This window comes from Mobula hypostoma, chromosome 6 (genome assembly GCF_963921235.1).
Source record: "Mobula hypostoma chromosome 6, sMobHyp1.1, whole genome shotgun sequence".
Taxonomy (NCBI): domain Eukaryota; kingdom Metazoa; phylum Chordata; class Chondrichthyes; order Myliobatiformes; family Myliobatidae; genus Mobula; species Mobula hypostoma.
Window position 1 is genome coordinate 160,372,146 of NC_086102.1, and position 25,810 is coordinate 160,397,955.

At 41.0% G+C, this 25,810-nt stretch overlaps 1 protein-coding gene across 1 annotated transcript in view; it reads left to right on the forward strand.

Moving 5' to 3' along the window:
* Nucleotides 1–25,810, forward strand: part of cwc22 (CWC22 spliceosome associated protein homolog) — an 85,396-nt gene that overhangs the window by 14,325 nt on the left and 45,261 nt on the right. Inside the window, exons 2-5 of the mRNA XM_063052063.1 lie at nucleotides 7,595–10,062; nucleotides 16,095–16,285; nucleotides 19,749–19,816; nucleotides 22,767–22,880. Coding sequence (XP_062908133.1) covers nucleotides 7,595–10,062; nucleotides 16,095–16,285; nucleotides 19,749–19,816; nucleotides 22,767–22,880 — 2,841 coding nt within the window. The remainder of the gene's footprint in view (nucleotides 1–7,594; nucleotides 10,063–16,094; nucleotides 16,286–19,748; nucleotides 19,817–22,766; nucleotides 22,881–25,810) is intronic.

The window sequence follows — 25,810 nt, forward strand, 5'->3', positions numbered from 1 at the left end:
TGTACTTCTGGCTGTTCTTCCTCCCCCTTCCAGAACGCTCTGGACCGAATCTGAGACATCCCTGATCCTGGCATCTGCGAGGCAAAATTCTGCCCAGATTTCTTTGCAGGGGGATGGGAACCAGAAAGCCAGGGCAGTTAGTGGAGTGGTTATGGAGATATATGTAAAGACTTCAGGCAAAGTCAGGAAACAAAAGGTTGTGTATTGTGGGACTAATGTTTTGAGCAATGCAAGAAGTATTATAGGAAAGGCAAATGAGTTCAGGGTGTGGATCAACACATGAAATTATGATATTGTAGCCATTACTGAGACTTGGTTGCAGGAGGGGCAGGACTGGCAGTTCAGTATTCCAGGTTCCCTTGTTTTAGACGTGATGGAGCAGGAAAGATTAAAGTGGACGGGGTGGTGTTACTGGTCAGGGAAAATGCTCAGGACTGATTGGAGAACTCGTGAGGCTTTATGGATGGAACTGAGAAATAGGAAAAGTATGATCACTTCAATGGGGCTATATTATAGATCACCCAACAGTCTGGGATTTTGAGGAACAAATTTGTAGTGATATCACAAACTGTTGCAAAAAAACAACGTTGTTATAGTTCAATAGTTCCATTTAATATCACAGAATATATACAATATACAGCTTCTTACTCTTCAGACAACCAAAGGGACCCCCCTCCCCAAAAAAAGTAAGAACTCCAAAGCCCTCTGCCCCGTCATACACAGGCAGCAGCAAGCAGCACCAATGCTCCCCTCCCACTCCCCACTTATTCTAGCATCAGGGATCAGTACTCCCTCCTCCCACCATGCAAGCAACAAAGGGAGACCATGGTCTACAGTATATCAAAAACTAACTGTTCATTCCAACGTTTTTGACATCCCACAGGCTCTCTCTCACTGACAAAGGAGAGACAAATATCGCTCCTACAGTGACAGGGGAGACAACAGTCATTATTTTGATGTTACAGTCAGTCTAAAACATTGCTTTTTATTTCAAGTTCCTTGACGAGAACTGACAAATCGATTTCCAAGTGCAGAGCCTTCCAACAGCCATTTTAGCTATCTTTGATGTCCACAAGGCCACGCAGGCTCCGAACACGCTGGACTTCAGGCCGCACCTGGACATATTGAAACACCACTGATTGAGCTCCAAGAGCAGGAACAGCTCGTCGTGCAGGACTGCAGTTGTTTTGAGTGTCACTGTATATCAAAGATCCGGATAGGATCCCAACCACCATGAGAAGGAAAATAGAGACATTGCAACAGGAAGGATTTGACTGTTTTGCCAATGAGCTGGGAGAAGTCGCCTGCTTGTGCCTTTTTATAGTAGGTCATTTTAACTTTCCACATATTGACTAGGACTTCCGCACTGTAGAAGGACGAGATGGGATAGAGTTTGTCAAATATGTTCAGGAAAGCTTCCTTAATCAGTACATAGAAGTCCCAATGAGAGCGTGTACAATACTTGATCTGCTGTTAGGGAATCAAACAGGGCAAGTGACAGAAGATTTTGTCGGGGAACACTTTGCACCTAGTGATCATATTGCCATTAGTTGCAAGGTAATTAAGGAAAAGGATGGCTCTGGCCCTCTGGTTGAGATTCAGAATTGGAGGAAGACCAATTTTGATGGTAGCAGAAAGAATCTAGCAAGTGTTAGCTGGCAAACGTGTACTTGGTAAGTGGGAGGCCTTCAAAAGTGAAATATTGAGAGTACAAAGCTTGTGTTTGCCTGTCAGAATAAAACGCAAGAATGATAGGTTTAGAGAACCTTGGTTTTTTAATAGATTGTGAGGTCCTGGTTAAAAAGAAAGGAGTTGCTTAGTTGGTATAGGCAGGTAGGAACAAATGAGATGCTTATGGAGAAGAAGAAATGCAAGAGAACACTTAAGAAAGAAATCTAGACGTCTAAAAGAAGGCAGGAGGTTGCTGTGGCAGATAAATTGAAGAAGAATCCTAAGGGCATCTACAGATATATTAAGAGCAAAAGGATTGCAAGGGACAAAATTGGTCCTCTGGAAGATCAGAATGGGTAATCTATGCCTGGAGATTACTACTTTACTTCTTAAAGACATGGTCTATAAGAAATAAAGCAAATCAGCTGTGAGATCGTGGACCTTGTACGGATTACAGAAGAAGACGTGTTTGCTGTCTTGAGGTAAATCAGGGTGGGCAAATCTCCAGGACCTGACACGGTTCTCCCTCAGATCCTGTGGGAGGCAAGTGCAGAAATTGCAGGACTTCTAGCAGAGATATTTAAATCATCCTTGGTGACAAGTAAAGTACTGGAGGATTGGAGGATAGCTAATGGTGTTCCACTGTTTAAGTAAGGCTCTAAGAATAAACAAGAAAATTATAGGCCAGTGGGCCAAACATCTGTGGTGGGAAAGTTTATTGGAAGATTTTCTAAGAGACTGAATATATGAGTATCTGGATCGACAGGGACTGATTTGGGATAGGCAGCACAGCTTTGTATGTGGTAGATCATGTCTAACTGATCTTAGAATTTTTTGAGAAAGTTACCAGAAAAATTGATGAAGGCAAGACCGTGGATGTTGTCTACATGGATTTCAGCAAGGCATTTGACAAGGTTCTGCATGGGAGATTGCTCAAGAAGGTTCAGAACCTTGGCATTCAAGATGAGGTTGTAAACTGGATAAAACACTGGTTTTGCAGGAGAAGTCAGAGAGTGGAAGTAGGTGGTTGCATATGACTAGTGGAGTGCCGCAGGAATTGTTGTTCATCGATATCAACAGTCTGGATGATAATGTGGTCAATTGGATCAGCAAATTTGCGGATGACCCCAAGATTGGTGGTGTAGTGGACAGGGAAGAAGACTATCGAACCCTGCAGTGGGATCTGGACCAGCTGGAAAAGTGGGCTGCAAAATGGCAGATGGAATATAATGCAGATAAGTGTAAGGAGATGCACTTTAGAGTACCAGCCACAATAGTTCTCACACAGTGAGTGACAGGCACTGAGGAGTATGGTAGAACAAAGGGATCTGGGATTAAAGGTACATTATTGGCTAGCACGAGCGGGCATAGTTTTCAGGTGCTTGGAAGTAGGTACAGAGGAGATGTGAGGGATAAGTTTTTTTACGCAGAGTGGTGAGTGATTGGAATGGGTTGCTGGCGGCGATGGTGGTGGAGGTAGAAATGATAGGGTCTTTTAAGAGGCTCCTGGATAGGTACATAGAGCTTAGAAAGATAGAGGGCTGTGGGTAAGCCTAGGTAAGGGCATATTTGGCACAGCATTGTGGGCCGAAGGGCCTGTATTGTGCTGTAGGTTTTCTCTCTATATACATAATTCATTGAAAATGTTGTCACAGGTAGATAGAAATATATTGGCCTTCGTATATCAAAAGTATTGATTATAGGAATTGGGATGTTATGCTGAAGTGGTATATGACATATGTGAGATCTCATTTGGAGTATTGTGTATAATTTTAGTCATGTACCTACAGGAAAGATGTAAATAAGATTGAAAGAGTTCAGAGAAAATTTGCAAGGATGTTGCATGAACAGAAGGTCCTGAGTTATAAGAAAAGATTGAATAGGTTAGACTTTTATTCCCAGGAGTGTAGAAGGTTGAGGAGAGATTTGATTAAGGTATACAAAATTATGAGGGATATATTTCAGGTAAATGCAAGCAGGCTTTTTCCACTGAGGTTGTGTAGGACAACTGGAAGTCACTGGTTAAGGGGAACATGGGGGAAGCTTCTTTACTCATGGTGAGAGTATGGAACGAGTTGTCAGTGCAAGTAATTACTGGAGCACTGCTCTTCTCCCCCTTCTCTTCTGAGCTACAGAGCTAGACAGTGCCAGAGGCCTGCTCATTGCAGCTTCTCTCTGGTAGGTCGTTCTCGCCCCCCACCCCCCCACCCCCAGTAACAGTATTCAAAGTGGTATACCTATTATTGAGGGGAACAGACAAAGGGGTCTGCATTGGCTGCCTACTTCCTTTCTTGACAGCCATCCAGGTGTCTGCCTCCTGCAAATTAGCTCTTATCTATCACCACCTCATTCTTCCGTATGAGCGGAGGAACATTGAGCTGCAACTCCAGTTCCTTTATATGATCTCTTCGGAATTGGAGCTAGGTGCACTTTGTGCAGATATAATGGGAGACTGGAGTTCTTCCAAAGTTCCCATATCTCACACAAGGGACATAACGCTTAACTCTGGATCCATTCTCAGCGCATCAGCTATGTACAAACAGAAACAAAAATTACTAGAAACTTACTTACAGCCAGCGTCTGTGCTACCCAAGCCTGTTGAGCCAAAGCCAGCCATTCTAACACTGCCTCACTCCAATAATGGCCGCCCACCTGCAGCTACTTTTTTTTTTGTTTGCTTCATTTACCACTTGCTCCTGAAGTTTCTTGAAGTTTTCACATGGCTCTTGTACTGCAAGATGTTGCTCTCTCACTCATTATTTCAAGCAAAGTTCAAGAAGCGAGTTATGTTGCATGTAGGTACCAATGATGTAGGAAAAAAGCAGGAGAAGGTTCAAGTTGAATTTAGTGAATTAGGAGATAAATTGGAAAGTAGGAACTCAAAGTTAATAATCTCAGATTTATTATCTATGCAGCATGTGAGTAGCAATAGCAACATAGTTAGGAGAGCAGGTTTCAGATTTCTGGGGCATTGTAAGTGGATCTAGAGAGATGGAACCAGTAGAGACTCGATGCCCTACAGCTGAGCAGGGCAAAGATCAATGTTCTTGGGAGTGTTTGCTCATGGTGTTTGGGAGGGAATATGTGAATCTACAGAGTCAGGAAGACAGGGAAACAATGCAAATCTAATGCAAAAGTTAGAAAAGAGAAAAGTAGAGATTGAAAAGTCAAGCACAAAGGTCACAAAGTTTACCAGATTCTAAAATGACTGAGAGTGTAAAGGCAATTTATCTGAATGCATGTAGTATTCAAAGCAAGCTTTAATTCAAATGATTAGATGGCCATTTCAGAAACATAGTTGTAGAGTGGTGATGACTGGGAATTAACTATCCAAGAGTATCAGGTAATGTGGAAGAATTGGCTGGAAAGTCTGGGAGGTGGGGCAGTGCTCTTAATTAAGGATGAGATCTTGATGATAGTGAGAGACAATATAAAATCTGAAGAGCAGAATGTTGAATCCATCTGGGCAGAGTTTAGGAATAGTGAAAGGAAAAGAAACACTGGTGGGAGTCATCTATAGACCTTTGAATAATAACATGACATTGGCATGGGCAATATACCAAGAAATTTCTCGTGCATGTGTAGGGAGCTTGATGGAATGCATCCGGTGGTGGCTTTTTTGAACAGAATGTCATTGAACTAATGGGAAAATGCTATCTTAAATCTGGTCCTGTACAATGAGACAGATAAAAATTAATGATCTTGTAACTGGGGATCCAATTGTAGAGTGATCACAGTATGATTGAATTTCTCATAAAAATGGAGGATGTAATAAAATTCGATTAGATTATGAGGACACTCAGTCCTCGTTTATTGTCATTTAGAAATGCATGCATTAAGAAATGATACAATGTTCCTCCAGTATGATATCACAGAAACACAGGACAGACCAAGACTAAAACTGACAAAAACCACATAATTATAACATATAGTTACAACAGTGCAAAGCAACACCGTAATTTGATAAAGAGCAGACCATGGGCACAGTAAAAAATGTATTAGGAAAGTAAACTAGCCCAAAATATAAAAACAGGAGAAGTTTGGTAATGAGCACGTGTGAGAGAAAAGCTGGAGAAAAATATCTTGAAGAATTGATTATAATGAATTGAATCCCACCACTGCTGTTGGGATTTTAAACTCATGTGCAAATAGATCCGTAGAAGAAAATTAGGTGTCAGGAATGGATTTCTCAAAACCTCCACTTTGTTTCACCATTATTTTAATTACATGAATCAGATTTGATTTAGGAGCTTAAAATAAAAGAACCCTAAGGAGAAAGTGATCATAATATGATAGAATTCACTGTGCAGTTGAGAAGAAGAAGCTAAAGTCTGATGTATCAGTATTATAGTGGAGTAAGGGGAATTACAGAGGCCTATTCCATTTGGCTGAGGATGATTAGTGGTGTTTTGCAAGGGTTTGTATTGGGGCAGTTTCTTTTCAAGTTAAACGTCAGTGATTTAGATAATGGAATTGATGGCTTTGTGGCCCGGTTGGCAGAGAATACAAAGGCAGGTAGTGTTGAGGATGTATGGAGTGTGCAGAAGGACTTAAACAGATTGGGTGAAGAGGCAAATAAATGGCATATGGAATATAATGTAGGGAAAGTGTATGGTCATGCACTTTGGTAGAAAGAATAAAGGTGTGGATGATTTTCTGAACAGGCAGAAAATTCAAAAATCAAAGGTGCGAAGGGACTTGGAAGTCTTTGTACAGGATTCCCTAAAGGTTAACTTGCAGATTGAGTTGGTAGTAAGGAAGGCAAATGCAATATTACCATTCATTTTGACAGGACTGGAATATAAGAGAAAGATGTGATGCTCTTTCAGGCATTGGGCAGATAGCACTTGGAATTTTGTGAAAAATTTTGGGCCCATTGTCAAAGAAAAGATGGGCTGATACTGGAAAGGGCTCAGAGGTTGTTCACAAGGATGATTCTGGGAATAAAAGGGTTAACATGTGTTTCATGGCTCTGGCCTGTACTCGCTGGAGTTTAGAAGATTTGGGCGGGGGGGGTAGGAAATCACATTAAAACCTTTTGAATATTGAAAGCCCTAGTTAAAGTGGATGTGAAGAGGATTTTTCCTGTAGTGGGTGAGCCTTGGATCAGAGGGCATAGCTTCAGAATATAGGGGTGTCCATTTAAAATAGATGAGGAGGAATTTCTTTTGTCAGAGGGTAGTGAATCTGAGAAATTCATTGCAACAGATGGCTGTGGAGGCCAAGTCATTGAGTATGTTTTGATTAGTCTATTATGGGGAGAAGGCAGGAGAGTGGATTTTAGAGGGATAATAAATCGGCCATGATGGAATGGCAGAACAGACTTGATGCATCGAGTGGCCTAATTCTGCTCCTGTGGTCTTAATGCCTTATTATCTTTCAGGGGGTGACATTGTTTCTTGTTAGTTTGATGCATATTTAACAATACATTCTTTGGTGATCTGGGATGGACGGCAGATGCTTATTGTCAGTGTGAATGAAAATGAATGGAAAAAAAACAGCAGAAAACTGGGAAAATTGTCGAGGCTTTGCTGAAGATCAAAACTTGCATGGCTGAGAGGCACATTGTGGAAGTACCAATTCTATCTCAACCCTGATAGCTTCGATGTCCAGTAAAGCCCCAGTGTTTGTGCTAGTTGGGCTTGAAGTCATGTTTTTATATAGCATTTTTGCCATGTTTTAAAATATTCCATGATATAAAGGATTAACTGAAAATAGTATTGCCAATTAGTATAGTGAGGATTTGAGTCAGGCTCCTGTTAGGAGCACTGAGATTTTATTGTATGTCGGACTTTGATGCCAGTCCATTGTGACCAAAATGAATAATTGTTGAGGAAAAAAATAAAGTTTAAAAAGAAAAGTTAATACAAGAAAACTTTAGTAGTTTTTAGCGATTTCTCAAATTTCTCTTTTCTCTCTTCAGAGACAGCAGCAGTGACAGTGATTCCAGCTCATCCAGCAGCAGCAGTGGCAGTAGTAACAGCTCTTCCAGTAGCAGTTCAAGCAATTCAAGTGGAAGTAGCAGCAGCAGTAGCAGCAGCAGCAGCAGTGGTAGTACAGGAAGCAGTAGTGGGAGTTCTTCTTCAAGTCTCGAGAAGAAAAGGGGAAAATCACCCAGAAATACCAGGAGGAGAAAAGAAGAAAGGCACTCTGAGAGAAGAGAGCGAACTTCCTCACATGGGGACCACCGGATGAGGACATCTAATCGAGACAGAAGAGATGAAAAGCTAACCTTCAGAGAAGAAAGGCATTCAGATACCAAACAATCAAGCTGGTCAAAGGAAAGAAGGCCAGAGAGTGTCAGAAGGCGCCGTTCACCAGAACCTTCTTGGAAAGAACCTTCAAGAAGTCATAGTCCTCAAGAGTTTAGGCGAAGGTACAGTCCAGATTCAAGGAGTAAAACTGGGGATGATAGGAATAGAAGACGCAGAAGAAAATCTAATAGCTCTTCCCCCAGACAACAAAGGCGGGAATGCAGATCCACTTCCCGCAGTCCTCGCCGGTCATCAAGGAAAGAGGCTACAACTTCAAAGTATAGCATTAGATCAGAGAAGGCTGACAGTCACAAAAGAAGTCCGGACAGTAAGGACAAAAGATCTAAAGAAATGCGCCCATCCAGTAGCAGGAGAAGTTTACAGGTAGAAGAAAATACTCGTCGAGCACGTTCAAGAAGCTATAGTCCTTCAAGATCAAGGCAGTTCCATTCAAGTCGTGATTCAAAGGAGAAAATCAGGAAGAGTAGACATCGAAGATCAGATAGCTCGTCTCATAGTCCTCACAGAGAAGGTCATAAAAGTTCCAAGAGTCCTGATTCACATTCTTCAAATATAAGAAACAAATCCCAGAAAAACAGCAAAATAGTAGAATCTGAACCAGAGAGAAGAAAAGAAGAATGTATTGTTACACAGGGAAGAGGTAATGCTTCTGAAAGTCCAGATAGTAATGAGCCAAGCACCAAATCACCAAGCACCAAACAGTCTGAAGTATGCTCTGTTGGAGAATGTTCCCGAAATAACAGTCCTGAAAGTACAAAACCAAATTCTCCAAGTGTCTCCTCCAGAAGTAGAGGTGATGATCGTGAATGTACTCCTCAAGCACAGCAACAAAAACCTGATGCTTCACCACATTCAAGTGCAATAGAAACACACAAATCAGAGATAGAAAGTCCCAGATCATCACATGATGAAATTTCTGATTTTCAGAAAAGCAGAATGGTACGTCCAGATTGTCTGGAAGAAAGTAAAACTCCTACAAACCAGGAAGAATGTAGCCATGAACCAAGTCCTGACCAAGGGACACAGAATTGGTCCGAGAATATACATTCCACAAGCAATAGAACTCTTACTGTCTCTCCTACAAGTTTGGAGAAAGATTTGCCTGCAAGTATCAGCAATGAAGAATCAAGAAGTAAAAAGAAAAGTAAAAAAAACAGAAGTAGAAATTCTTCTGCAAGTTCAAGACGAAGATCGTCCAGTACATCATCTTCCACCTCCTCATCATCATCGTCTTCATCATCATCATCCTCTTCTTCCTCCTCTACCTCTTCCTCATCCTCATCATCTTCATCGTCTTCAACATCCAGTGAAGAAGAGAGCAAAGATAAGCCTGGCTCTGATTTAGAGCAGCGGATATCACTTCCTGGTCTTCATTCTGAGAAGTCACCATTATCTGTACTTGACGATGGTGGGAGAACAGGACCTGATGGTAACAAAGACAGGTTTGAAGCTTTTCAATCGTCAGATGAAAAAAGGGTGCTTTGTCCTGCAGATAGTACTGGAAAAATCCCTTCTCAAAGTCATAGTCCTCTGCAGGACCAGGACCAAGACCAATCCCAGTTGCCAAGTTCGTGTGGTCAAATGTATGGAAATCAATCACCTGAAAGGGAAATACAGAGTCCTAATGGAGTATCTTCAAGTGAGAAAAAACATGACTCCGACGCATCAGAATCTTCCCCAGTTCGGGTTACACCGAGTTCTCAAAAAAGTGGAAAGTTTCTGTCAGACACTGAAAAAATAGATGAAAGGAGCAGTCAAAAAATAAGTCCTGAAAATAAAGAACCTGACAGTACTTTGTCATCTGATCTGGGAGGTGATAATTCAAATATCCAAAGTCCACATGTATCCAGTCAAAGACAACAGAGTCCGATTTTAGGAAGTACTGATGGAAAGGAACCAAAGTATCCTCAGAAAAAGAGGCAACGATCATCTTCCTCTGAGAGGAGGGATGGTTCTGGATCCAGATCCGGATCTGAGAGTCCGGGTGCACCTCCTCGGAAGATGAAATCCAAGTCATGTAGCCCAGTTTCAAGTTTGAGGAAACTATCAGGACATTCTCGGTCATCTTCACCCAAAGAGCAGGATGAAGAGAGCAGAAAATCAAGGGACAAATCAGGTATAGTGATTTTGGATATGTCAATCTACAAATTAAGCTTACTTTTGTAACTGAAAATCTACCCTCTTTAAAAATAGACTTATTTTTTAAATTTAGTTCATATTAATGTGTTGGTGCAATAGATAAAATTCTATGCATCAGAGAGAGCTACACAACTTGGTTGTGGCACCACATAAAGAAATACAAATGATAACTTAGGTAGGAGTCATTTCAGAAGTGTAATTACTGAACCTTTTGTCTAAAGTGTATAACTACTGCATTTCAGTATGTCTTGAATATTTGGCTATTTTTATTTAATGATCATGGTATTTATATTTTTGTTTAAAGAGTTAATACAGAATTGTAAAGAGTTATTCCAACAGAAAAAAACGTCTTTCTCATTACTCTTTGTAAATGGGTACTTAAAAGTCATTGTGGACTTGGTGTTTTGGTGTGGTGTGACCTCAAGCCTTTGCAACATGAATCCTCTGTACCTAGCTTAGTGTTAAACCCCACTAAAGTTTGAGACGACTCTCAAGAAGTTGCTTTGTTGAAACTGTAACCTGCTGTTTAAGCTTCAAACAAATTAGACATTCTGTGGGGTAACGCTAAACCAGGTACAGAGGATTTATGTTGCAAAAACTTAAGATCATGCCACACAGAAACACCGAGTCCACAATGACCTTCAAGCAACCATTTACACCAATCTTATTTTCCCTGCATTCCCATCACCTTAATGCAGATGCTTTCAGTCACTTTGGGCAATTTACAAAGGTCAATGAGCCTACCAATCCAGTTTTGGGATGTGGGGAAAACTAGAGCTGGAGGAGACCCGCATGGCAACAGGGAGAATGTGCAAACTTTGATTAGGACAGCTCCGAATGTCAGGACTGAACCTCGGTCAATGAATTAGTGAGGCAGCAGCTCTACCAGCTCCATCACTCCTCTTCAGAGATTGTCAAGTAATAGTTTTATATAGGTCAGTGTGTTGCATGGACGTTGACAAGACCCCTGCTTGCATATTGCAAAATGGAAGTATGTACCACGGAGGACAGCAGATCAGATCCTTTCACATCTGACCTTGAGCCGTACTACTGGACTCCTAATGTTAGAACCAGCAACAGGTGTAGGTCAGTCAGCCCATTGAAACCATTCTTCTGCAGTGTCCCCTATAGCTAAAGTATCTGAGGCTCTTCATCTTGAATATATTCACTTACCTCAACCCCACTATTTTCTGGCTAGCAAGCCTAAAATAGGAGACAAATGGTTTGCAGTAAGAACTCAGTGGGTCAAACAGCATCTGTGGGAAGAAAGGTGTTGCTGCTGTTGCACATTTAAACTCTGTATCTGCCCTAAAGCAAAGTTTCAACCCGAAACGTCAATAATTCCTTGCAAAATTTACAAGTCACTACCCAAAAATTTGAGATACAAAGTAACACTCACTCTCAAGAAATGTGTGTGCACATGTGGTAGTGTAGGGAGGGATTTGGCAGTAGGAATAAACAAAGAAATAGAGGTTTTTTTCTTTTTCAACTTACATTTCTTGATCCATGCACAGATGAAGAGGCTTTGCAATACAGAAAATAGGGACAGGGACCACTTTCTAGAAACACAAACCTCCATGAAGCAGGGGGTTGCCTGTATTATCTAATTGTCTTTCACCCATCAGTTGGTTGGGATCAAAGTTCAAAGTAAGTTTATTATCAAAGTATATATATGTCGCCATAGACAACCCTGAGATTCATTTCCTTGTGAAAATACTCAATAAGTCCAATAATCATACTAGAATCAATGATAGACCGTATCAACAAGATGACAACCAATGTGCAAAACAAACTATGCAAATACAAAAAAAAATATTATAAGCAATAAATATCGAGAAAATGAGATGAAGTGTCCTTGAAAGTGGGTCCATAGTTTGTGAGAACTTTTCAATGATGGGACAAGTGAAGATGAGTGAAGTTATCCACTTCTGGTTCAGGAGCCTGATGGTTTAGGGGTATTAAGTGTTCCTGAACCTGGTGGTGTGAGTTCTGAAGCTCCTGTACCTTTTTCCTGATGGCAGCAGCGAGAAAAGAGCAGTACCTGATTGGTGGGAGTCTCTGATGATGGATGCTTCTTTCCTGCGACAGTGCTCTGTGCGGATAATGCTCAGTGGTGAGGAGGGTTTTACCCACCATGGACTGGGCCATATCCGCTATTTTTTGTTGGATTTTCTGTTCAAAGGCATTGGTGTTTCCATAGCAGGCTGTGATGCAACCAGTCAGTATACTGTCTACCACATATCTATAGAAGTTTGTCAAAATTTGAGATGGCATGTTAAATCCTTGCAAACTTCTAAGGAACCAGAGGCGCTGCTGTAATGCAGAGGAATTTAAAGTTGCTGACCAGCTCCGCCTCTGATCCTTGAATGAGGACTGGCTCATGGACCTCGTGTTTCCTCCTCCTGAAGTCAATAATAAACTCTTTAGTCTTGCTGACATTGAGTGAGAGGTTGCTGATTCTTCACCACCTTTGATTCGACCTATGACGGTGTCATCAGCAAACTTGAATGTGGCATTGGAGCTATGTTTAGCCACACAGTCGCAAGTATAGCGTGTAGCTAAGCACACAGGCTTTTGTTGCACCTGTACTGATGGAGATTGTGGAGGAGATGTTGTTTCCAACTGACTGGGTTCTGCAAGTGAAGGAAATGGAGGATCCAATTGCACAAGAGTGTAGTGAGGCCAAGGTCTTGAAGCTTATTGATTAGTCTCGAGGGGATGATAGTATTGACTGCTGAGCTGCAGCCTATAAAGAGCATCCTGATGTATGCATATTTGCTGTCTGGATGTTCCAGGGTTAAGTGAAGAGCCAATGAAATGGCATTTGCTGTGGACCTATTGTGGTGGTAGGCAAATTTGAGCAGATCTAAGTCGCCCATGGATGTAGCTTCCTAGCTGTCTACATATCAATGTGCAAGCCAGGACAGTACAATATGGAGAGCAAACTGTTGCCCTCACAGCAAGCTTCTCTTCTCCATGGAGCTGATGAATCCAAAGGAATGGTAGAGACCAATACAGTTTAGCAGCACCAGCATTGTAGTTGCCAGTCTGCATTGAACTTGAATATAGGACTGCCTGCAGGACTCCAGCTCCAGCTTTTTCCTCTGGGTTTACTCCTGAAACCTTACCTATGAGGAGATATAGCCCGCAAGGCAGTTGAGGTTTGAATTCACTGTTTTCCTTCTGAGACGAGCAGCCAAGGCTGACGAGCTCCATCTCCTGGAGCAACTGGTTTTAAGGTGCTAGTAACCTGCTCTTGCCCTTTCTGCTGTCAGTAGAAATGGTTCTGCCGGGTTTTTTACCTAAACGATACATGAAATACATGAAGGTCAGGAGCAGGACTTGGTTGTCAGAGGCTATTTGAGACGTACGCATTGGGAGCATTTGATAGGTAGTGGGAGTTTATCCACACTAACACCCTCCCCTCCTCCCGGACTCTGACAGCCTTAAGGAACCGTCACATATCAGTAGGCGCTTCTCTTCCTGACGAACTTAACGTATTCTACGCAAGATTCGAACAGAAGAGGAGCGTCCTACTCCCTCCAGATGAACCGGACCTGGTGGCATTGAGATTCATCGTCACCGAGGAGGATGTTAAAAGGGCCATCCTGAAGGTAAATCCAAGGAAGGTGACGGGCCCAGATGGCGTCCCGGGATGGGTTCTCCGGAACTCTGCAAGCAAGTTAGCTGGAGTGTTTGCTGACATCTTCAACTGCTCCTTGCTTCAGTCTAAGATCCTCTCGTGTTTTAAGAAGGCAACGATAATCCCGGTGCTGAAGAAGAGCAAGGTGGCATGCCTGAATGACTATCGACCTGTGACTCTGACATCAATTGCTATGAAGTGCTTCGAGCGATTGGTTATGGCACACATCAACCACAGCCTACTGGTCAACCTCGAAGCTTTGCAATTCGCCTACCGGAGCAACAGGTCAACAGCAGATGCCATCTCTCTGACTCTACATTCCTCCTTAGAACACCTGGAGAATAAAGACGCATACATAAGGCTCCTTTTCATTGACTACAGCTCTGCCTTTAATACCATCATTCCAAATAAACTGATCCCTAGGCTCCGGAACCTGGGCCTTAGCACTCAGATCTGCAGCTGGATCTTCAACTTCCTCACAGACAGGACCCAGGCTGTAAAAATAGGGGGCAAGCTCTCCTCTACAATCACTCTGAGCACCGGTGCCCCACAAGGCTGTGTACTCAGCCCCCTGCTGTACTCACTGTACACCCATGATTGCGTAGCCAAGTTTCCATTGAACTGAATATACAAGTTTGCTGATGACACAACAATTGTAGGCCGTATCTCGGGTAATGATGAATTTGAGTACAGAGAGGAAATTAAGAGCCTGGTGGCATGGTGCGAAGACAATAACCTATCCTTCAATGTCAGCAAGACGAAGGAATTGGTTGTTGACTTCAGAAGGAGTAGCAGACCGCACGACCCAGTTTACATGGGTGGTGTGCAAGTGGAACAGGTCAAAAGCTTTAAGTTCCTTGGGGTCAATATCACAAATGACCTGACTGTCCAACCAAGCAGAGTCCACTGCCAAGAAGGCCCACCAGCTCCTTTACTTCCTGAGAAACCTAAAGAAGTTTGGCCTGTCCCCTAAAACCCTCACTAATTTTTATAGATGCACCGTAGAAAGCATTCTTCTAGGGTGCATCACAACCTGGTATGGAAGTTATCCTGTCCAAGACCGGAAGAAGCTGCAGAAGATCGTGAACACGGCGCAGCACATCACACAAACCAATCTTCCGTCAGTGGACTCACTTTACACCGCACACTGTCGGAGCAGTGCTGCCAGGATAATCAAGGATGCGACCCACCCAGCCAGCACACTTTTCGTCCCTCTTCCCTCCGGGAGAAGGCTCAGGAGCTTGAAGACTCGTACAGCCAGATTTGGGAACAGCTTCTTTCCAACTGTGATAAGACTGCTGAACAGATCCTGACCCGGATCTGGGCCGTACCCTCCAAATATCCGGACCTGCCTCTTGGTTTTTTTGCACTACCTTACTTTCCTTTTTTCTGTTTTCTATTTATGATTTGTAATTTAAATTTTTAATATTTACTATCGATTTGTAATCCAGGGAGCGGGAAGCGCAGAATCAAATATCGCTGTGATGATTGTACGTTCTAGTATCAATTGTTAGGCGACAATAAAGTATAAAAGTATAACGTTTTGAATTCTGTCTCAGATCAGGTTTATTATCTGTGACGTGAAATTTGTTAACTTAGCGGCAACAGTTCAATGTAATACATAATCTAGTACAGAGACAAAAAAAAATAAAACATTAAAATAAATTTTAAAAGTAAATCAATTAAGTATATTGAATAGGTTTTAAAAAGTGTGCAAAACAGAAATACTGTATAGTAAAAAAAAAGTGAGGTAGTGTCCAAAGCTTCAATGTCCGTTTATGAATCGGACGGCAGAGGGGAAGAAGCTGTTCCTGAATTGCTGAGTGTGTGCCTTCAGGTTTCTGTATCTCCAACCTGATGGTAACAGTGAGAAAAGCCCTGGGTGCTGGAGGTCCTTGATAATGGTTGCTGCCTTTCTGAGACACCGCTCCCTAAAGATCTTTTGTATCTGTCTTTTGTAACTTGTCTGTTGTGTCAATAAAGCAAGGTGCATGTTGATTAGCACTAAACTGCAGTTTGGTTATGGATGCTCCTTTTTTTTAAAACAAGTTAATATAATATAATTAATATAAATAAGGAAAACTATCTTTGTTATCCACTCTTTCCTTCTAGTGAGCTGTAATATTGAAGTATACTTTGGTAAATGTTATAACAGTTTGGTTGGTCATAATTTGAAATACCTTGCTGGGATTGTACTTTGTAGAATAAGCACTTGAATTTTGTAGTATGTTTCAGAGTTTAATTAGGTATATACTAATTTTTACTCTTTTATTTAAGTAGCTTGTGTGTGAAGATTGAGATTCTAGTTTAAAACATTTAAAATTATGATCCAAAATATAGTTGTGACTCTGTTAAATTTTGGTCAGGCATACAAATGGTTGAAAACATTCCTCAGAATGAGAGAGAAATTGTCTCTGCCAGTGAAGCTCCCGTTAATTTGGAGAATCCTGTGAGGATTGGAGGTGGAGAGATTTCAAGTAGCTCAGACAGTGAGGAAAGTGCGGCAAGCAGTGGTACAGCTGTGCAAAAAATGAAAAGCAGCGTGGTACAGATACAGGTAAGGCTATTCATCAGTTAATATGTAAGACCGTAAAACCCATAAGATATCGGGCCAGAATTAGGCCATTCAACCCATCAAGTCTGTTCCACCTTTCCATCATGGCTGACCCATTATCCCTCTTAACCCCATTTGTCTTCTCCTTGTAACCTTTGACGCCCTGCCTAACCAAGAACCTATCAACCTCTGCTTTAAATATACTCAATAACTTGGCCTCAACAGCCATTAATGGCAATGAATTCCGAGATTCATATCCTCTGGCTACAGAGATTCCTCCTCATCTCTGTTCTAAATGGACTATTTATTCTGAAAGAAATGGCAGACTAACTTAATGAGTAGAGCACTGGATCCTTTCTTAACTTGGGTATTTTTCGTCAGCCTTCACTGTGGAAGACATCAGCAGTATACTAGAAATTCAAGAGTGTCAAGGGCAGAAGTGAGTGTCGTTGCTTTTACTATAGAGAAGGTGCTTGGGAAGCTGAAGGTAGATAAGTCAACTAAACCAGACGGACTACACCCCAGGGTTCTGAAAGAGGTAACTGAAGAGATTGTGGTGGCATTAGTAATGATCTTTCAAGAATCACTAGATTCTGGAAGACTGAAAAATTGCAAATGGCACTGCAGTCTAAGAAAGAAGGGAGGCAGAGCCAGGAAATTATAGGCCAGTTAACCCGTAGTTGGTAAAATGTTGGGAGTCCATTATTAAGGATGAGGTTTTGGGGTACTTAGAGGCATATGATAAAATAGGCCAAAGTCAGCATGATGTTCGAAAGGGAAATTCTTGTCTGACAAATTTGTTGGAATTCTGAGAGGAAATTACAGGATAAATAAAGGAGAGTCAATTGATGTTGTTTACTTGGAATTTCAGAAGGCATTTGACAAAGTATCACACGTGAGGCTGCTTAACAAGGTAAGAGCTCATGGTATTTCAGAAATGATACTAGCATGAATAGAAGAATGGCTGACTGGCATGAGGCAAAAGTGATAAACAAGGGGGCCTCTATTCCAGTTCTGCAGAAGGACTTGGGCATATTCATGGAATGAGCAAAAAAGAGGCAGATGGAAGTGTGTGGTCATGCTCTTTGGTAGAAGGAATAAATACGTAGACTATTTTCCAAATGAGGAGGCAATTCAGAAATCATATGTGCAAAGGGACTTGGGAGTACTCGTGTGGCATTCCCTAAAAGTTAACTTAAAGGTTGAGTTCAAGTGCATTGTTGGCATTCACTTCGGGAGGACTTGGACTTAAAAGCAAGGATGTAATACTGAGGCTTTATTAGTCCTTGGTCAGACCGCACTTGGAGTATTGTAAGCAGTTTTGGGCTACGATCTAAACAAAGATGTGCTGGTATCGGAGAGGGTCCAGAGGATGTTCATAAGAATAATTTTGGGAATTAAAGGATTAATGTATGTGGAGCGTTTGATGGTTCTGGGCCTATACCTGCTGGAGTTGAGAAGAATTGGGTGTATCTTATTTAAAGTTATGGATATTGAAAACCTAGTTCGAATAGGTGTGAAGAGGATGTTTCCTTTTGTGGGGCAGTTAAGGACCAGAGGCACAGCCTTGGGATAGAGAGACATCCCTTTAGAACAGAAATGAGCAGGAATTTCTCAAGCCAGGGGATGGTGAATCTGTTGAATTCATTGCTACGAACAGCTGTGGTGGCCAGGTCATTGAGTATATTTAAAGCAGAGGTTGGTAAGGTTCTTCATTAGTCAAAGCATCAAACTTTATGGGAAGAAGCCAGGAGAATGGGTTTGAGAGGGATAAAAAGAAATCAGCTTGACGGAATTGGGGAAGATACTCAATGAGCCAATTGGCCTAATTCTGCTCCTATATCTTATGGTCCTATGGGATATGAGCTCAAACTTGTTCGGAAACCCTAGCAAAGAATGGCATTGGCAACAGCAGCTGTGCCCACTGTTTTGCATTGGATTGTCACTGATACTGCAGATCATTAGTGAAATGGCCAAGTTTAAATTCATGATTATCCTGTTGTGCTAATGTCTTTACTTCATTGGGGGGTGGGGGAGAGCTAATTGCACCAGCAACAAGTTCATTGGATGCACTACCCAAGATCCAGATATGTATTGCAGATGATTTCAATGAGGTATTCACCATAAGAACATAAGAAATAGGAGCAGGAGAAGGCCATCCAGCCAATCGAGCCTGCCCCGCCATTCAATAAGATCATGACTGATCTATCTGTAAACTCAGCTCCATCTGCCTGCCTTTTCCCCATAGCCCTTAATTTCCCTACTATGTAAAAATCTATCTTAAATATATTTAATGAAAAAGCCTCAACTACTTCCCTGGGCAGAGAATTCCACAGATTCACCACTCTCTGGGAAAAACAGTTTCTCCTCATCTCTGTCCTAAACTTTCTCCCCTGAATCTTGAGGCAAAGTCCCCTAGTTCTAGTCTCACCTACCAATGGAAACAGCTTTCCTACTTCGATCTTATTTACCCCTTTGAAAATTTTGTATGTTTCTATAAGATCCCCTCTCATTCTGTTGAATTCCAGAGACTATAGTCACAGGTGACGAAATCTCTCCTCATAGGTTAACCCCTTCATCCCTGGAATCAACCTGGTGAACCTCCTCTGCACTGCCTCCAAAACCAGTGTATCCTTCCTCAAGTATGAAGACCAGAACTGCGGACAGTACTCGAGATGCGGCCTCACCAGTACCCTGTATAGTTGCAGCATGACCTCCCTGCTCTTAAGTTCAATCCCTCTAGCAATGAAAGCCAACATTCCGTTTGCCGCCTTAATAACCTGTTGTACCTGCAAGCCAACTTTTTGCGATTCATGAACAAGCACTCCCAACTCACTCTGCACAACAGCATGCTGCAGTCTTTCACCATTTAAATAATAATCTGCTCTTCTATTATTCCTTCCAGAGTCTTGCAATTACCAACGTTGTATTCCATCTGCCAGACCTCGGCCCACTCAGTTAACCTATCTGTATCCCTCTGCACTCTCCACATCCTCTGTCCAATTTGCATTTCCACTCAGTTTAGTGTCATCACCAGTAGTTGAGCATCCTTTTTCTATGGACCAGGATTATTCAAACCACTTTAGTCACTTTTATTCTCTTTTTCTAATATCATCACTCCACACTGTTGACAAATGATAATTGACCATTCTCAGTACAATATTTCTCTCTCCATGCTCCAATACTTTGAGCAGCTACCTTTCCTTGTGACTTGCTCTTAAAACTTCCACATCCCCCACTCTCAGAACCAACCCGATTTTATATCTTTTTTTGGGTTCAGAACTCATCAATTATATATTTTTTCTTCCCGTGCTGTGCCACTCCAAACTTAAAACTACCTTCTGCAGTTTAGGAAGAAACTGGGACTTCTACTTCTGCTTTGAAAGCTATCTAAATCATGTCAGGAGAAAAATGGCTTATTTGCTTAATTGCTTGTATGATCTTAATGTTACTTCTATTTTCTCAGCTTAACTCAAACGAGGAGAGGGCAGACAGCCACAGTCCACGTCGAAGAAGTTCCTCTCCTGAACACAGGTAAAGTTGGACCTTGAGTTATTTGGGCTTGTGCTTAAGCAAAACTTAATGTAACACAAAGATTTTGATTCTGATTTCACGTGCCTACAATTTGAACGGGAAAAAAGTTTGTTTATTTCTGCTGGCCTATACTTTCCATTTCTGTAGTAAAATAAGCTATTGAGTCAGCCATTTCTCTGATTATGAATATGTTGTAAGTATGAAATGCAGCAGCTACAAGATCCACATACCTGACCTTTTCAGGAATTAGGACTTGCACTTTCTAGAGGCACTGTTCTCATTTTCTGACACTTCAGTAGATGAATATAATGAACTGATGTAGGCAAATACAGACAGTAGTGGAAATGGACAATTAACACGTAGAGGGAAGTTTTTATGGTTCAAAGAAAAAATGGTCAGCACTTCATAACTAATTGTGTTTTAATTTTGCAGTACAGTCTGAGAATAAAAAAGGGCCAGTAATTGAACAAAAGAGAATATTCAGGAAGTTCTTACAACACAAGTAGAGCATCTTTCATAGCACAATTTTTGCCCTTTGGATTAAAGTATAGCATATGATACAAAGCAATCTGATGGTTAAGCGCAGAAAGGGAAGCAATATCCTCAGAAATCTCTCAAGGAAAGTGAGAAAGGAATTGAAAAGAATCTACATGTTTAAAAAAAAATCAAGATACAGTTGGAAAGGGCAGAAACAATCTGGAAAGAAGCATAGCTTGACTCATGTAGTTAACAGCAAAAATAAAATTTAAATCAAAACAGACTTAAAACTCTTTTACAGATAGAAACAGAAACTAGCAATGACTCTTGAAGAAAGAGCAAAGATGGAATAACCAGAAGCCTATTTTAAAAATAGGATTATAAGTTTCTTTTTAATGGGGGACAAAGGGGCTGGGAAGTAATCAGAAGCTGATTGCGGAATTGGTGAAGCCAGCAGAAAAAATACCCTCATAGGTAAGAACTGTAAGACAAGTGACGCATTTTAGGCAATTAGGCAGTCAGATATTGCAGAAGTTTTGTGAAGCAATGCAATGAGATGTTTGGAAGATGTGTAGCCTGGATTAATCTTTGAAGCTGGTTGGTTAGACGCTGCTAGATGTGGCGTAATTTGAAGAATGGAAGGAAAGTTAAAGTGAAATAACTTTCTTTGTCAAGTGACAAAAACATGCATTAAGGTTCTGCAGTAAAGGATTAGTTTGCTCTTTTGCTTGGTTGATAAAAGGGATTTTTTTTTATAACAGTTCAAGTCTTGTTTTAACGATTATTTCTAGGTCAGTTAGATTGTCAGTGTTTTGATGATATAGCATTAAATCATAAGTGATTTGAAACCTGGAAGATGCAGGATGGCTGGTGGCGCAATGACAACGGCGCTGGACCTGGGAAGAGGTTCCCGGGTTCGAAGCTAGTCAGGTCCGCTCCCGAGTATGCTTTCCATCCGTGCCGGGTTGTGTGTCGAGATTGCAACTCAACCTCACAAAATAAAGGGAAAATACTGCAAAAATGTCTGTGTGAGGAGTGACGTGCTACAGAGTGCCGCTCTGTCTCGCTCCGCGCCTTGTAAAAGCCATGAAAAAGACATCATCACGGACGCACGCAGACGCACAGACTCGCACGCATGCAGGCACACACCAAAACAAAAAAGAAGGAAAGAAACCTGGAAGATGCAAGTAGAGCCAAATGTGTAGGAATATGCAGCTTCATGTTCAAACTATTAATTTGCTGGAAAGCAAATTAAAAGCTTTTCTATAAATGATAATGGAAGTTTAAGATCAACTATAAGGCTTTTAAACAAGTAAAGTTTCAAAGATTTGTTATTTTTCTCAGAAGTACAAATTGACATGTCATGAAACTAATGATACTAATGGACAATGTGGGAAAAAGTAGCTGACCATTGGGATACACTGATCAGTTTGAAGCTGGTGACAAAGCAGCTTTGACATTTTCATTCACCTTGAATAAAGTTAAAAATTTGTTGCATCATGTCTGAGGAGTCACTGACTGTAAACAAAAAAAGGGGATTCATTCCAGAAATTAAGGTAATTATAGAAATAATGTCAATTAGTTCTTCAAGCTTTGTTCAATGCTGAACTTTTAGCAAAGAACGAGTGAAAGAACAAATTATTTAAGAAGAAAACTAAACATGTCAGATGGATGAGTGTTTTACTATAGATCTGTGGACCATTTGGTATTTGTTCACAGAGCCATGATTTACAGAATGTTTATAGTTTTCTTTATTCTATGGGTAAAAAGAATTGAGAGGGTACTTTGAAATGCTTATTGGTTCTCAGAAAATAAGAGTTTGATTACCTGTATTAAACAAACATGGAACATCACTTACGTTTTCATTGTGTTGAATTTGGCAAAAGCAACTTCTCAAGTGTTCATTTATATTTACAGAAATTACCTTTGCTGTGAACTTAGTTTTTATATCAGCAAATGTTTAATTTGACTTCGATAACTGCGGAAAAACTGATTTCTTGTCCCTTGAAATAATTGTATAAGTGTTTTCTCTTGTATAAAACTTTCATTTGGCTTGCTCATTTTCTTGCTGTTAAAGAAATTCTCTGATTAAAATCTATTTTTTTTAAACTCTCTTGCTCATTATTATTAGATGGTACATAATATATATGGTAAGTATTGGTCGTAAATTTGGTTAAATGAAGTTAAGGGTCTTTCCTTGAGTTGGCAAAATAACAACACTTAATGCTTGCTGCAACTGCTTCTGAGATCCAAGTTTTCATCCTGAGTGGAATAGTTCATTTTGTTGGCCTAATTTTCCTGCAAGTTAGAAATTTTTTGATGAAAATGGAGCAGTGAACTCAGTGGTAAGTGTATATGGTCATAACTACAAGTTTGTCTGGAATCCTGTATGACAGGCAATTAAAAGTAGTTAAGGTCAAGGACTCTTTTCTGTAACTATCAGAAAACGTGGTAATCTGTTTTTCTTTTACAGGCATAAAGGTCGTGAAAGGTCGCGCTCTAGATCCCCTCGAGATACAGGCAGGAATGCTTGTGACAGAAGAGTATCCAGCAATGGCAGATATAATGACAAAAATTTACAGTCTAGGTATTTAATTTTGCAGTTTTAATTCAATAACTGAGATAATAAAAAACTTCATTCTGTAACATTTGTTCCTGCAGTTCACTGGTAGCTTACAGTAAGTAATATCATGTTAATGTAGCACACTCAAGATTTTGATGGTCTTCGACTAGCATATTTTTTGTACAACTAGGTATTTTTCCCAATCTCAACCCTAACATATTTTGAATTCACTTTTAGGGTGTTATACAGTAATACAAGCTTCCCAGTGATTGCTGAGTTCAGGAAACTGAATCCTTGGGGGTATTTGTTCTCTCACAGAATGATCAGGATTTCCAAGCAGTGGGTAGTAGTTTGTCAGAGTTGTACTGTATTGACAGATCAACCAGTTCTCTTGCCCTTGGCCATATCTTCACAATTGGCTATTCCAATAGGGAAACTGTCAAATGTTAGGAATTTGTGGTTCAACTATAGCTTGCTTCTCTCCCCTTCTGCATTCCATATCCTGGCCTGGCAGCATAGGAGCTATCTGTTATTTTGCAGATGTTTTAATTAACCTCTACCCATAATTCTTGTGCTTCCCAAATGTTTACTGCTTATTGATATTTATTTTAGTTTGTGTTTGTATCTTGTTCAATTTGAGCATTGCTCATTGAAGCTGTATTTGTATGCAAGTCTGTTTTTAATGTCTCAGGATTAAAGATTTGACGTCCTCACTGCTTCATCCTCCCTCTCAGATAGCATTAGGTCTTAATAAAATCGGATAGCATTTGTTCAAGGATATCTCGTGGAAGATAAAGTAATATATCCGATGTGACTTTGCTCCAATTGCTAAAATATTAGTTAATTCCAGAACAGTGCTACCTCATTGTGCATATACTCCACATCTAACTATGCACTTCCCTGCACGTTTGCAGTTTAAAGTCCAATTATGTGGATTGCATAATATTCTGAAACAAAGTGCATGAGAGCTTTTTACAAAACCAATCACCATTTATTCTATATGATTCTATCTGATGATTTTTTAATTGTTTTCAATCCATCCTGCTAATTTAATCTTTTAAGATACCTGGAAATAGATTTACAATCAAATGTCCTTCAATCAAGAGTATATCAATTTTTTTTTGGTGTGCTGCAATCATTGCAAGAAGTTGCTCATTAGTGAGGCAGCATGAGGTTTAAAACGAGCTTGGGGCCTTTTAGATCTTTTCAGCAGGCACTCAGAAGGGGCCAATAGACAAGAGTCAGATGTAAGTGGACTGGCCATCTGATGACTACATGTTGTCTTCCTGATGACTACATCTGCAGGAAGTGCACGCAGCTTCAGATCAGAATTGACAAGGTCAAGGAACTGGAGCAGGAGTGGATGTAGTCAGGATTATCAGGGAGGCTGAAAATCTCATAAATGAGACTTTTACTGTGGTGATCACACCCAGAGTGCAGACTTCAGATAGTAGATGGGTGACGACCAGGAGAAATAAGGGGAGTGAGCAGTCAGTGCAGGGTTCCTCTGTGGCTATTCTGCTCAGCAACAAGTATACCCCCTTTGGATACTGCTGGGGTGGAATGATCTATCAGGGACAGAAGCAGCAGCCAGGCTAGTGACAATGTGGCTGGCTCTGAGGCTCAGCAGGGAAGGGTAAAGTCAGGCAGAGCGGTAGTAACATGAGACTTGATTGTTAGGAGGACAGACATGAGAATCTGTGGCTGCAAAAGAGACGCCAGGATGTTGTGTTGCTTCCCAACTGCTAGGATCAAGGATGTCTCAAAGCAACTGCAGGAGATTCTCAAGAGAGAGGGTGAACAACTGGAGGTTGTAGTACACATTGGCATCAATGATATGATTAGAAAGAGGGAAGAGGTCCTGTGCAGAGAGAATTGGGAGTTAGGGAAGAGGTCCTGTGCAGAGAGAGTTGGGAGTTAAGGAAGAGGCTGGAAGAATGGGACATCCAAGAATAGAATGATAGTACAGATGAATGAGTGGTGCAGGGGGCAGGGTTTCAGATTTTTAGATCATTGGGATCTCTTCTGGGGAAGGTATGATCTGTACAAAAAGGAAGGGTTACACCTGAGCTCAAGGGGGGGTCTAATATCCTTGTGGGCAGGTTCATTTGAGCTGTTGGGGAGGGTTCCAACTAATTTGGCAGGGAGATGGGAACTGGCGTGATAGGACTGAAGGATGGGGCAGTGGAGAAATATAAGTAGATGCATTATTAGTGAGATGGTAAGGAAGGATAGGCAGATGATAGGGCAAAATTGCAATCAGTGGGATGAGTTGAAGTTTAACATGGGGACAAATTTGAAAAGGCTGATGAATACAGGACTGAAGGTGTTATACTTGAATGCATGCACTATACAGAATAAGATCGATGGTGTTGTAGTGAAGTTAGAGATTAGCAGATATGACATTGTGGACATCACTGAATTGTGGCTGAAAATCATAGTTGGGAGCTTAACATCGAAGGATATACATTGTATCAAAAGGCAGGTAGGCAGAAGGGGAGGGCTACTTCTGTTGGTAAAAAATGAAATGAAATCCTTAGAGGCTACGTAGGATCAGAAGATGGAGAACCTTTGTGGATAGAGTTAGAAACTGCAAGGGTAAAAAGGCCCTGATGGGGAGTTATTCGCAGACCTCCGAACAGGAGCCAGGATATGGGATATAAATTACAACAGGAGATAAAAGGCAAATAAGAAAGTCAGTTTTACAATAGACATGGGGGGTTTTAACATGCCAGTAGATTGGGAAAATTGGGTTGGTGCTGGATCCTAAAAGGGGAATTTTGTAGAATGCCTATGTGATTGCTTTTGAGAGCAGCTTGTGGCTAAGCCTACGAGGAGAAAGGAAATTCTGGATTGGGAGTTGTATGATAACCAGATTTGATTAAGGAGCTTAAGGTAAAGGAACCCTTAGGACTCAGTGATCATAATATGATAGAATTCAACCTGTAGTTTTA